Consider the following 15,000-nt stretch of genomic DNA (forward strand, 5'->3'; position numbering starts at 1 on the left):
TATTCCTCTGAACGTGAAACGATTGGTTAATATCCTCAGTACTTTAAGCCTCTGTATTAAAAACAAGAGACTCTTCATTTCTCTTTTAAAAGTGTGTACTGCACTGTTGTGTACTTCTTGCTGATGTTATTTAATGCACATCTGAGCAACGTTTGACAGTTTGATTGTGTTTATTATATATATATATATATATATCTATGATATTAAGGTGTGTGTATGTGTGTGTTGCAGTATGCCCGGGTGTGGATTCCCGACACAGAGGAGGTGTGGAAGTCTGCTGAACTGACTAAGGATTATAAACAAGGAGATTTAGTCCTCCACCTGCAGCTGGAGGATGGAACGGTCAGACGTCACTTTCCACTCAACACCAGAAGCTTTGGGACCTCAGGGTTTTAGTGAATTGGCCACAGAGGAGTGTGTTTAGTAACCAGTGAATACCACCAATGATTAAACTGTGAAATAGAGGGAACTACGTTGTTTTCATATAATCTTCCTCTTTTTTTGTAAACGACCTGGTATTCAGTGATATTTATTAATTTTTCTCAGCTTTAACTCCTGCACACTCTTGATTTTTATGAAAATTTTTTAATTCCATTTTTAGAATATATTCATATAAAGTCATGTTAGATCTAGTTTCAAATTAAAAAGAAAATATTATTAGTACTTTTTAAAAACAGAAATATTATGGAGAAGATGATATTATTATTTACTGTGGGTGGATTTACATATTTTTTTATTATTATTATTAAATATAGGATCTGGAGCACAAGCTGGACCCTAAGACGAGGAACCTGCCTCACCTGCGGAACCCTGACATCCTGGTGGGAGAGAATGACCTCACGGCGCTCAGTTACCTTCACGAACCTGCTGTGCTCCACAACCTTAAAGTGCGCTTCATTGACTCCAAACTCATCTACACTTACTGCGGTAAAGAAATACACATCCATGTGTGAGAGCACACACACACGCACACGCCCACACACACACACACACCCACACACACGCGCCCACACACACGCGCGCCCACACACACATGCCCACACACACGCCCACACACGCGCGCGCCCACGCCCACACACACACACGCGCCCACACACACACGCGCCCACACACACATGCGCCCACACACACATGCCCACACACACGCCCACACACACACGCGCCCACGCCCACACACACGCCCACACACACACACACACACGCCCACACACACGCCCACACGCCCACAAAGCGCGCACACACACGCCCACACACACACACACACGCCCGCACACACACGTGCCCGCCCACACACACACACGCCCACACATACACACGCCCACAAGCGCGCACACACGCCCGCCCACACACACACGCGCCCACACACGCGCCCACACACATGCCCACACACACGCCCACACACACGCGTGCACACACACGCCCACACACACACACACACGCCCACAAAGCGCACACACACATGCCCACACACACACACGCCCGTACACACATGTGCCCGCCCACACACACACACGCCCACAAGCGCGCACACACACGCCCACACACACACACAAACGCCCGCCCACACACGTGCCCGCCCACACACGTGCCCGCCCACACACATGCCCACACACACATGCCCCCACACGCACGCACATGTCCACACGCACACGCGCGCCCACACACACGCACGCACGCACGCACACGCACGCACACACACACACACGCGCCCACACACACACACACATGCCCACACACACACATACCCACGCCCACACACACACGCCTGCACACACACGCGCCCACACACACGCGCCCGCCCACACACACGCCCACACACACACATGCCCACACACGCACGCACATGCCCACACACACACGCGCGCCCACACACACACATGCCCACACACACACGCGCGCCCACACACACACGCGCGCCCACACACACATGCCCACACACACACGCCCGCGCACACACACACACACGCCCACACACACACACACATGCCCACACACACACACCCGCACACACGCCCGCACACACACACACCCACACACGCCCACACACACACACGCCCACACACACACACATGCCCACACACACCCACACACACGCCCACACACACACACACACCCACGTATGTCACCCTGATAACCCCCAGTGATTTTAAAAACTGCCCATTTGCTGTTAGCTGTTTATTTTCCCCAAACATTGTTATTATTGTGTGTTGATGCTATTATTGTTTTTATTAATGTATTTATTTGAGACTGAGCTCATAAACTATATCTATATTTTTGCTCTGTGTTTGTGTCAAATGACTAACTCTTTTTATTTGAAGTGTGTGTTTTATAATAGTGTGTGTTTACTGCAGGAATTGTGTTGGTGGCCATTAATCCGTATGAGACATTGCCCATCTACGGCACTGACATCATTAACGCCTACAGCGGCCAGAACATGGGCGATATGGACCCGCACATCTTCGCAGTGGCAGAGGAGGCCTACAAACAAATGGCCAGGTGTGTGTGTGTGTGTGTGTTTTAGATGAGGTTTGTAGGTCACAAAGCTCATTGCAGCTGAGCCAGAAATAGACTGACCACAGAGCTCTCTCTCTCTCTCTCACTCACTCACTCACTCTCTCACTCACTCTCTCACTCACTCTCTCACTCACTCTCTCACTCACTCTCTCTCTCTCTCACTCACTCACTCACTCACTCACTCTCTCTCTCTCTCTCTCTCTCTCTCTCTCTCTCTCTCTCTCTCTCTCTCTCTCTCTCTCTCTCTCTCTCTCTCTCTGTGATCTTTTCCCATATGATGTTGTATATAACACACACACTAGCACCCTCAGTGGTCATTGACTTTAATGTCAGAACATATTGATGAAGCAGTTTTAAATGTGCAATGTTTTTGACCTCAACTTTTTTGCAGCTTAGTCTCCCGTTCAAATAAGTCATAACGATATTCATATTCATCCAGCATGATCCATCCCTTCTTTTCTCGTTTCCAGAGATGAGAGGAACCAGTCCATCATTGTGAGCGGCGAGTCAGGAGCAGGGAAGACCGTTTCAGCAAAGTATGCGATGCGTTATTTTGCGACAGTCAGCGGATCCATCAGCGAAGCCAATGTAGAGGAGAAGGTCCTGGCCTCCAATCCTATCATGGAGGTGAGTGTCAAACACACACACGGTTATTATATGAAGTCCTGCTCTTATAAAGATTGCTCTTTACATTCTATGGACTGCACCTCGGAGACATCAGAGAGAGGGGACACAGCTGCAGTAACACAGACGGAGGTCGGAGATTAATTAACAGACAGACTGTTATTACTTATTAAAGGGGATGTCTACAATTGTGGGGAACTGCTGTTCTCTATGGTTTGTTAACGTTCAGGAGCTCAGTGTCTTTTAAGGTGGAGCGGTATGTTTGAGGAGATATACGACTGTTGTTTGTACGCAGCTGAAGTGTAACTTGTCTAAGTTTTATTCACTGTTTGAATCACCACAGAAACTCATTTATAACTCGTGTTGTTTAGTTTTGTAGGACTGTCTGTAATGCAGTTAACCTTCTGCCAAATTTGGAGACATTTCCACCTTAAATGATCAGAAAACAGCAAAAATATGCAGTGTTTTTTTGATTAAAATCATGAACCTTCCCTTTACTTCAGGTATTAACCTCATCCAATTTACATATTCATTTTAAATATATTTAATGTCATTGTATTGAACTTTTCAGCACCTGGTTTCTTAGGATCTGAAACTACTTTGGGGAGTTCACCTCCAAATCCTGATTTCGGTTTCATGTCAGTTACGTCTGTCCCGCGAACAACTCGCAAGTCATGCACTCAGAAAAGATGTGGTTCACTTGTTGTGAAAGAGGGTCAAACCACTTTTGCTTTTGAGGAGAGTTGGAGAAATTAGAAAAAAATCTGTATTTATCGTGAAAGACACAGTCTGTTATCATTATTTCTGTATTAACACAGAGTGTAACTGTTAGAAACTCAAACACAATTATTTCTGAGGCTGCAGAAGGCCCTGTGTAGGCTGTCCGACACCCCTAGGGGGCAACGTGGACATGCACCACACAGAGGTGTGTTCCCTTTTTTGAATGTGATACTGAAATACTGAAAGTTATCAAGCCATTGTTTAAATACTGCAACATTTACTCCTCTCAGTATTGTCTTAATGCTCGGACCTTTCTCCTAAACCCCCGCTTCTGTGTCCTGAAGTAAATTAGGAGGTGGGTGTTGCACTTGGAAGGGCGGCACGGTGGCGCAGCAGGTAGTGTCGCAGTCACACAGCTCCAGGGGCCTGGAGGTTGTGGGTTCGATTCCAGCTCCGGGTGACTGTCTGTGAGGAGTTGGTGTGTTCTCCCCGTGTCCGCGTGCTCCGGTTGCTCCGGGTGCTCCGGTTTCCTCCCACAGTCCAAAAACACACGTTGCAGGTGGATTGGCGACTCGAAAGTGTCCGTAGGTGTGAGTGAATGTGTGTGTGTCTGTGTTGCCCTGTGAAGGACTGGCGTCCCCTCCAGGGTGTATTCCCGCCTTGCGCCCGATGATTCCAGGTAGGCTCTGGACCCCCCGCGACCCTAAGTTGGATAAGCGGTTACAGATAATGGATGGATGGATGTTGCACTTGGAACGTGGACAGCGCTCCCTGAGTGACGTTACTGCGGGCTCTGTGTGCGTTTATGGAGCATTTTTAATGCTGTGGATTTTTTAAAGCTGGTTTCTGACCGCCAGTTTCCTCGAGGCTGTTCAGGAGACGAGGACGAGAAGATGTTAGACTTCTGTCCATTTCTGCAGGCTGTGTTTGTTTTACTTGGGCAGTGCCTGTCTTTCCACAATTTCCCACAATTCAGTGACCTATTAAAACTGTGCACTAGCTCCAGGGCTCATTCTCCTGTGTGTGTGTGCCTGTGTGTGTGTGCCTGTGTGTGTGTGTGATGTGCAGAGGATAGTGAATATTGAGGAGTTGTGGGAACATTAGTCGAAAGAAGAAAGTTCTTTTATTCTCCAAGAAACAGCAGATTTTATTGAAAAATGTAATTATTTTGTTCTCTGTTTAAACAAAATCTGGTTAATTTTAATTACACCATTTGAAAACAACAGCAATCCTTTCCCAAGTGTGTATTTTTCAGGGACAATTAGAAATGAATATGAATATGTTTCCCTTCTAAAGACCTTCGTCCCAAATGTAATGTGTGTTAATGTGACTGAATCTCGTTGGTCAAACGTGCCCCAAACAAAGGTAAGGGTTAGGGTTAGTGTCTATGACTCTGAATATCTGAGGCAGTCTGTTAGTGCTGGTGATGCCTGAGGCGCAGCGGCATGTTTCACTGAGATCAGATCAGCGTCTGCTAGTCTGATATTAATAGTGATTAGTGTAATGGAGAACTGCTCTGACGTTCTTGGAGCACCGTGTGGATAAAGCTGTGATTTGACTCAATGCCAACAAACCTGACATCATTCTTACATCATTCTTACCTTACTCTCCCCCACTGAGTCAGACCGGTGCTGCAGAGACCAGTCACAGCGTGTAGTGTGGCATTTCATTGGAAAGTAGTCAAGTAATTGGTAGAATTATGAATTGTATGTACTTAATAATTCACAGTGGACAGTGGGGTAAAGGGGTAGTAGTCACTGAATGGTTCACTGCAGATACAGGGAGAGTTGATTTTGACTGTGTATACGTATTAATGTGTTTTGTATTAGGTGTCATATATCTGTGTATGAAAATGATTAATGCATTATATTTTCTGAATAATTCATTATTGAAGATCAAGCTTTTGTCGAGCTCTTGGCAAATCTGAGGTGTTTGGTGTCTGCAGGTTCCGTCTGTTCATAAATGAAAAAGATCTGAGCGCTACGTGAGCTGCTGACTTCATTCTCAGGTCCCGTTAAACTCCATCGACCATGATGCTTAGCACTGCAGGGGAGCCGCGTTCCTGTCCTGTCCTACTGCAGAGAAATGGAGACACACACACACACACACACGTGTTACATTGGATAAAAATAGCTCCTCCTGAGCTTCTTCACACATTTGACACTCACAAGTGCTCTCACTGTAAAGATCTGGCACAACTCCACACTGAAATATAGAACTCATAATGAACGTCAGAATGTCAGCAAAATCCTGTAATTCCAATCACTAACCTTGAGATAAGAGTCTGTGTTAAAGCGGTAGTTCCAGGGGGAACAGATGTAGTTGATCTCTCCACATTTTGGAAACTGATAACTTTATCATTTTTAGTTTGTTTACTACTCACATGACACACAATTAAACTGCTTTCGAATCCCTGAGTTTTACAGTTTATGCTTCATAGAGTGGGCCCCCCAAATGTGGTCAGCCATGTTTATCTGATACATCTAGCCCTCTAGGTGTCACTGTAATGTCTGTTTGTAGCATGAAGAAGGAACACTGGAGAAAATGAGATTTTGGAGTTTTTTTTATTGACATTAATGTGCTGATTGTTTGCTTTAGTCGATAGGAAATGCAAAAACAACTAGAAATGACAACAGCAGCCGCTTTGGGAAGTACATTGAGATCGGATTTGACAAGAAATATCACATCATTGGAGCTAACATGAGGACATACCTGCTGGAGAAATCACGAGTCGTGTTTCAGGTCAGTCTTAAATACACACACACACACACACACACACACACACACACACACACGTGTGTGTGTATATATATATATATATATACACACACACAACTGCCACTGTTTGATTGGGAAATGCTCGTTATATAATGTATATAATGTAGGAGCAATGGTTATGCAGACAGGTCCTAAACAAAAAAAAACCCATACAATTTTATATTACAACTCTTCATGAAAATATGGAGTGTTAATAACGGTGGATTAGTGGTGAAGCTAAAAAAACCCTTTACAAAACCCTGAACATACCCATACTTTCAGTGAGTGTGAGTTGATGTCCTGGCCGTTTGAAAGAGGGTTAGCTGTGTCCCAACTGCACAGTGCACATTGTAGAATTCATTCATTCATTCATTCATTCTCTGTAACCGCTTCCAGTTCAGGGTCATGGTCATTTTAGAATGAGTAATGTATATAAAATACAGATCATTAAACTAATACTACTACAAACAGTGCACTAAATTTTACACAAAGTGATGTGAAGCTTATATTAAATATAAATTAGTTTATCTAATTAAGTGCAGAACCTGTTCTTTAATGACCTACACTGTGCACTACGTAGTGTGGAAGGAGATCATTGAGTTCCAGCCTTCTTGGGGGTGGGGGGGTAGTTGTGGATAGTTGTGGCTGTTGTCATAGCAACAGTAATCACGTCCTGTTGGCAAGGAAACGGTGAACTCGCACTTTTAAGGTCAGTGACTAGTATTAAAAGTATAAAGTATAGTATTGATGTGTAGTACACAACTGAGAAGCAGCCATTGTGCTGTTGAATCCAGGTGAAGTGAAGCTGTTGTAATTGTGCTTTAAGCTCAGCATCAGGAATGATGATAATAGAGTTAAGCATGTCTGCCCAGTGTTACATAACCAAACACGTACACCTGCGGACACACACACACACACACACACACACACACACACACACACTGTTGTTGTTAGAGGAGAATTCCACTGTTTGTCAGTTGTGTGTCCATCTGTGGATTTTTTTTTTTTTTTTTTGTACGAAATTGTCTTGAGGATATTGACCTCAGGTTAAATGCTTAAAGTTTAGAGACAGATTTCACACGGAGAGAGGTGTTATTGGAATATTTAGAAATAAATTAATTAGTTTTTATATTTGTTAGATTACTTAGAAACACATCTCCAGGTTTTACTAACTTCTCTTTTGTTTCTCCCTTTTGCTCTCCATTTTCCCTTTCATCTCTCTCTGCAGGCGGATGACGAGAGGAACTATCACATCTTCTACCAGCTTTGCGCCTCCTCTCATCTCCCAGAGTTCAAGGCTCTGAAACTCAGTGAGTTACAAACTGCAGACACAACACACTAATTCACCTGAGCTCTCGTCAGCAGCTTAACACTGAGACTTTAGTCAGGCAGCTACCCAACAGTCAACTTGTTATTTGATAATACAGGGATAATCCCATTTCACCCTTTAGCCCCTGCCCTCTGTTTTGCCTAAGGACAGGTGTCTCACTACAGTCACCCGGAGGAAACCAACGCAGACACAGAGAGAACACACCACACTCCTCACAGACAGTCACCCGGAGGAAACCCACGCAGACACAGGGAGAACACACCACACTCCTCACAGACAGTCACCCGGAGAACACCCACGCAGACACAGGGAGAACACACTACACTCCTCACAGACAGTCACCCGGAGGAAACCCACACAGACACAGAGAGAACACACCACACTCCTCACAGACAGTCACCCAGAGGAAACCAACGCAGACACAGGGAGAACACACCACACTCCTCACAGACAGTCACCCAGAGGAAACCCACGCAGACACAGGGAGAACACACCACACTCCTCACAGACAGTCACCCGGAGGAAACCCACGCAGACACAGGGAGAACACACTACACTCCTCACAGACAGTCACCCGGAGGAAACCCACGCAGACACAGGGAGAACACACTACACTCCTCACAGACAGTCACCCGGAGGAAACCCACACAGACACAGGGAGAACACACCACACTCCTCACAGACAGTCACCCGGAGGAAACCAACGCAGACACAGGGAGAACACACCACACTCCTCACAGACAGTCACCCAGAGGAAACCCACGCAGACACAGGGAGAACACACCACACTCCTCACAGACAGTCACCCGGAGGAAACCCACGCAGACACAGAGAGAACACACCACACTCCTCACAGACAGTCACCCGGAGGACACCCACGCAGACACAGGGAGAACACACCACACTCCTCACAGACAGTCACCCAGAGGAAACCAACGCAGACACAGGGAGAACACACCACACTCCTCACAGACAGTCACCCAGAGGAAACCCACGCAGACACAGGGAGAACACACCACACTCCTCACAGACAGTCACCTGGAGGAAACCCACGCAGACACAGAGAGAACACACCACACTCCTCACAGACAGTCACCCGGAGCGAGACTTGAACTCAGAACCTCCAGGTCCCTTTCAATGCACTATGTCTCTTTATAACACACACACAACATCGCTAGTAGGATGCTGATGTAAATTTCCAGTTCCACCTTAAATGGCGAAGTAATTACAATCTAGCACCCTGTGTGAAAGTTAGGGGTTGGTGATGATATACACAGCTTAAGATATGGAATTCACCCTAATTCAAGAGGAAAATTATTTATTCTATTAATGATAATTTCAGAGAGTTGGCTATTTACATTTTCCCCCAGCTGAATCCTTTTCTAGGGATTTTTAATGGTGGATTTTATTTGTTTATTTATTTATTTGTAATGTTTTATTCTAGATATTTGCTTTGGTGAAACTGGCGTATGTCTCTTGTGTAACTGGATTTTATTGGCTGCTGTTGACGTGTTTGATGGAGTATTATGTTAATATTGACAGACTGATTATGACAAGTCTGTCTGTGTGTGGGTCAATGCTCTGTGCGGGATTAGATGAGTCTGTTTGTGTTGATCACAGCATGTGGACAGAGAATAGATGCTTGCCCACTGAGAGACAACCTGTACACTCTCAGACACGCCCACACACACACACACACACACACACCTCCTCTTCTGTCCTATAACATACACAACATAAACAGTCTGTCTTCCTCTTTTCCATTAAGCTGCATAATCCTCTAATTTGGGGCCCATTATCATCATGCAATAAACCCATTGTTTTTTAACAATCAGTTAATATCACTAAGTGAAGACACTGGATTATTCCAGGGGCACATCAACAACTTACTGAGTGCTAGTTTCTTAAAGCTGCTATGTTTCTGCCTGTTACTTTGGTGTAGATTTATTTGACTGTAGAGCAATGTGTGTTTATGTTAAATGAGGAGCTTTGTTTATAACTACGAAGTCCCCTCTGTCCCCTCTGTCTTATACATATCCCCAGAGTCTATGGTAAAATCTAAATGGCCTTCTCTCTCTCTCACACACTCACACACACACACACACACACACACACACACACACACACACAGTTGGCTCTGTGTTCTGTGCATTGGCAGCCAACTCAGCTGACTTCCTGCACAACTGATGCCCCATTAAGTGTGTGTGTGTGTGTGTGTATACCCATGTGCATGCCACACAGTACCACACAATCAGGCTCCTGTTGCCAAGCAACAGGCCACCCTTCTTTAATCTATGAAGATGCTGCTGTATTCGAGATTCTGGGCTACACTCATTTGTGTTAAACACATTGTGATTTAATTCATAAACTAAAAGAAACGACCTGCTTCCACGCAGTTGGTGAGAGCATTAAGAACACACTGATACACACTTGCACTCGTAATGTAGCCAAAGATGGCGCCTTTTTAAAACTAAATGCCATGTCAATGTGCCTCAAGTTTGCATTTTTTTAATGGAACTATGAGGTGAATGTTGTTAGAAAATAAACAAAGATTCACCCGTGTGGTCTCTGACACTGTGATATACATTAATCTACAAACGCGGACAACTCTGTCACGCAGCCAGAAACAATACTGATGCAGGTGCGTGATGCTTGACGTAAGTTTCCATTAGTAAAATCGCCGCTCAGCTGCTGTGCTGAAATATAAGTTTAGTTTTAATTAGGAATAAGCATTGCTTAATATATTTTTTCACAGGATATTTTTATTTAAAACCAGTGTAAACCAGTCAGAATATGTATTTATCAGTGAGAAGTCCTTTTACTTGTTTGTTTGTTTGACTGCAGGCAGCGCTGGTGATTTCCACTACACCAAACAGGGACGAAACCCAGTGATCGATGGAGTGGATGATGCGAAGGAAATGTCCACCACCAGAAACGCCTTCATTCTGCTCGGTAAAGACCTGCTCATCTGTGTTTGTGTTGTAACTGTGGACTATTATTTTTATTAATTTATTTGTAAAATGAAAAATAAATGTATGAACTGAATTAACGCTTAAGATGTCACTGACTGACTTTAATTTAATGGAACGAGATTATTTTAGTCGTATCGGACGGTCCATGAATATATTTTTTATTTTTGTAATATTCAGTACATCATGAAGCCATAGGCCCGCGCTCCTGTAGTGGTGTTACAGTCTGTCAGAACGACAGAGAGGGAGATATGAATATTATAAAGCCTGATATCATTTTAAATGAACAGTTCAGCTGCAGTAGAAGTCTGAATATGATTTAATATGTTGTGCTCATTATGGAGTGTTTTGTTTGTGTGTGGCCTGTGTCCTATGTGTTGTGTTATTTTCCTCAGGGATTAATGAGTCGTATCAGATGGGGTTATTCCAGGTTCTAGCTGCTATTCTTCATCTTGGGAACGTGGACGTGAAGGACAGAGACTCGGACAGCAGCATCATACCGGTCAGTACACACACACACACACACGTGTTACAAGGTCTCTTCCTAACTGCAGATTTAACATTTAATGAATGCTTACTAGTGTCACAGATTGTATTTTTTAATCTGGTTTCCTCCCACAGTCCAAAAACACACGTTGGTAGGTGGATTGGTGACTCAAAAGTGTCCGTAGGTGTGAGTGTGTGAGTGAATGTGTGAGTGTGTGTCGCCCTGTGAAGGACTGGCGCCCCCTCCAGGGTGTGTCCCTGCATTGCGCCCAATGATTCCGCATAGACTCCAGACCCACCGCCGCCCTGAACTGGATAAGAGTCACAGACAATGAATTAATGAATGGATTATTAATTTATTTGTAATTTTTATACATTTTTTATCAATGAAAGAATGCTATACAGTTGCTGACATTATAATCAAGCCTTTGTGTGCATTTGTTTTGCTCCTCCCACTCCTGTCTTTAGCCCAATAACAGTCACCTGCTGGTGTTCTGTGAACTGATGGGTGTGGCCTATCAGGACATGTCCCACTGGCTTTGTCACAAAAAGCTGAAGACGGCGACGGAGACGTACATCAAACCAATCCCGAAACTGCAGGCCGTAAACGCCCGGGACGCTTTGGCCAAACACATCTACGCCAAACTCTTCAACTGGATCGTGGACCACGTGAACAAGGCCCTGCACTCCTCTGTCAAACAGCACTCCTTCATCGGTGTTCTCGACATTTACGGGTGTGTGTCAGGTGTCTGTGTAGGCGTTGTACGTCTTAAAGTGATGCAGACTGAGATTTAGCAACAAATATAATTTTTCCTTTTTCCTTTCATCGTTACACTTCATTGTTTATTAACTTTAAAGATGAATTAATAATAAAAATATTGCTACTTTTTTTTTTAGGTTTGAAACCTTTGAAATCAACAGTTTTGAGCAGTTTTGTATCAACTACGCCAACGAGAAGTTACAGCAGCAGTTCAACATGGTGGGTTTCCACCTTTTAATAGCATTACATCACTGATACTCAACTGATCAACCACAACATTATGACCACCTCCTTGACTCTATATTCACTGACCATTCTCTGAGTGTCACTGACCACACAGGGGCACGTCGTCGTCTAATGATTACAGACTGTAGTCCATTTATTGCTTTGTATACTTTAATGTCCCCCTTTCACCCTGTTCTTCAGCGCACAGGACCTCCACAGAGCAGGTGTGATGTGGTGGTGGATCATTCTCAGCGCTGCAAATAAGGTATAAAGAGCAACAGATGGACTCCGGTCTGTAATTGTAGAACTGCAAAGTGCTCCTCTATGGTCAGTGCAGCTGAGAGAATGGACAGTGAGTGTAGAAACAAGGAGGTGGTTATAATGTTATGGTTTATTGGGGTATAATTTAATGAAGGTTCTATTTACATTCATCTGATCATGATTTATTAATAGATTACATTTGTCTAATGTTACACTGGTGTTTTCACTGATTCTCTGGTGTCTTTTTCTGTGTTTTTTTTGTCCCCTTTAATTGATTTTTATATGAAAAGAATCTGTTTCCCTTCTCTTTTGTGTTTATTTTGTATATTCTACGCCTGTTAATGATTTAACGTTAACCCTCTTTTCCCCTCTGCAGCATGTATTTAAGCTGGAGCAAGAGGAGTACATGAAGGAGCAGATTCCCTGGACTCTGATTGATTTCTATGATAATCAGCCATGTATTAATCTGATCGAGGCCAAAATGGGGATCCTGGACCTTTTAGATGAAGAGTGTAGGGTGAGAGAGCACTTTAAAGACAAAATAAAGCTGTAGTATAACTTGCTGTATATTGCCACCTACACTTCCTGTAGTGTATTGCAATTTGTCAGAAAGTTCACATGGATAAATAATGATTTTCAGTGTTATTTTTGGTCTGATCCCCACCCCCCCTCCCCGCTCTCTGTAGATGCCTAAAGGTTCTGATGACTCCTGGGCTCAGAAGCTGTATAACACTCACCTGAAGACCTGTTCACTCTTTGAGAAGCCACGCATGTCCAACAAGGCCTTTATCATTCAGCACTTCGCAGACAAGGTTTGTATGAGGCCTGTCACGGTAATTCCATTATTGTCTTATCGTACAATAAAAACCTCAGTGTCGCCCGTGGTGTTTAGTGGTGTGTTTCTTTGCGTAAGAATGAACATCACCAGTAGTTTAGCCACTCGCTTTGTTCTGTTCTCTGATCTTCTCTGGTCTCTCTTTCTCTTCTGGTGCTGGATTTATTTAAAAGCTGTTTTTATTTTTGTTTTTTTGTGTGAGATTATTTAAGATTAAATATTGTTTTATTCCAGTTCCGTTGTCTGAATATTTTTAATAAACTTATGTTTTTGCTAAAGGTTCACTGTTCTTTACAGCTGTGTAATTGCACTATTATTCCATTATATTATCATTATATCAGTGACGTTATCATGCCCTAAAATTACAATAATATTGTCATTTATCGCAGATATTTCTGAGACTATGTATCGACCGCAAAAATGGGCTTCTGTGACAGGTCTATTTATATAATCTCTATAGAAAAAAGCATGAAACAGAATAGGTCATATTGTAGAAGCTATACAAACTTAATATCACCGTTCCCAAAGCCGAGTGTGGACTGGAGGAGTAAAACAGCTCCATCCAGTCACTACCTTTTTATTTAATCTTTACTGAAATATCCCAGCATCTGATTTAAACCAGTTCCAGGAGAATAGAAGCTTTAATGGACTAAATAAGAGCCACATCTTTATTAATAGCCTTCAAAAAAACTCATAGGAAGAGCAGATGTCCACACGCTGTTAGACGGTGTATTTGAGTGTATTAGCATTTAACTTCTTGGGGGTGTAATCAGTGTTTGTAGTTTATTAGACGTCTGATGTCCTCAACTCCACTTTTAGCTCTAGGGTCATATTTCAGCTTTTAATATTTGGAACTAGACACACTACACACACACACACACACACACTGCAACGACATGCATCAGTTAAATTAGTCAAATCTGTGTTTCAAATTGTGATCAATACTTTAACACAATCTCTGGAGCATCCTACACCTTAAAGATCTTCTTCAGTTTATTGGGCATTCAACTGTCATAAAAGTAATCTATAAATAATGATATAAACAGAGATAGTATGGGTTTATAATCATGGCTGGTGTCAGTGTAAGGGATAAATAACTAGCAGAACTGTTTGTGTTGTATTTTGACAATTCTGTTTTTTATTTAGTTTCTTTTGTTTTCTCTCTCCTTCTCTTACAGGTGGAATATCAGTGCGACGGCTTTCTGGAGAAAAACAAAGACACGGTGAATGAAGAACAGATTCACGTCCTGAAAGCCAGTAAGGTCAGTAAGGTTCCCACTGCATTATCTTTTATCACCTGTGATTATGCTGCGTTCCATTTACCACATAATTCAGGTGTCGGAGCTGGGAATGATGTCACATCCGAGCGGAGCAGGTTCCAGTTAAATCCTATGCTCTATAGGTTTCCATTGTTAGCATTGTTAGCGATAACAAGCTAACAGTGTTAGCATTGTTAGCAATATCAGTTGATAACCACAACGTTTGTGGTATTTTACCGAAATATACCGAACACCATGAA

The 15,000-nt window shown here is 43.4% G+C and overlaps 1 protein-coding gene across 2 annotated transcripts in view; it reads left to right on the top strand.

The window, feature by feature from the left end:
- myo5aa (myosin VAa) overlaps positions 1–15,000 on the top strand; it is a 60,198-nt gene that overhangs the window by 17,978 nt on the left and 27,220 nt on the right. For both annotated transcript variants that reach the window (XM_066685727.1, XM_066685726.1), the window contains 13 exons: positions 232–342; positions 756–927; positions 2,352–2,496; positions 2,985–3,141; positions 6,457–6,600; positions 7,844–7,925; positions 10,790–10,897; positions 11,310–11,416; positions 11,869–12,134; positions 12,298–12,379; positions 13,023–13,163; positions 13,333–13,458; positions 14,660–14,743. In XM_066685727.1, coding sequence (XP_066541824.1) covers positions 232–342; positions 756–927; positions 2,352–2,496; positions 2,985–3,141; positions 6,457–6,600; positions 7,844–7,925; positions 10,790–10,897; positions 11,310–11,416; positions 11,869–12,134; positions 12,298–12,379; positions 13,023–13,163; positions 13,333–13,458; positions 14,660–14,743 — 1,725 coding nt within the window. The remainder of the gene's footprint in view (positions 1–231; positions 343–755; positions 928–2,351; positions 2,497–2,984; positions 3,142–6,456; positions 6,601–7,843; positions 7,926–10,789; positions 10,898–11,309; positions 11,417–11,868; positions 12,135–12,297; positions 12,380–13,022; positions 13,164–13,332; positions 13,459–14,659; positions 14,744–15,000) is intronic.

The sequence above is a fragment of the Hoplias malabaricus genome, chromosome 11 (genome assembly GCF_029633855.1).
Source record: "Hoplias malabaricus isolate fHopMal1 chromosome 11, fHopMal1.hap1, whole genome shotgun sequence".
Classification (NCBI taxonomy): domain Eukaryota; kingdom Metazoa; phylum Chordata; class Actinopteri; order Characiformes; family Erythrinidae; genus Hoplias; species Hoplias malabaricus.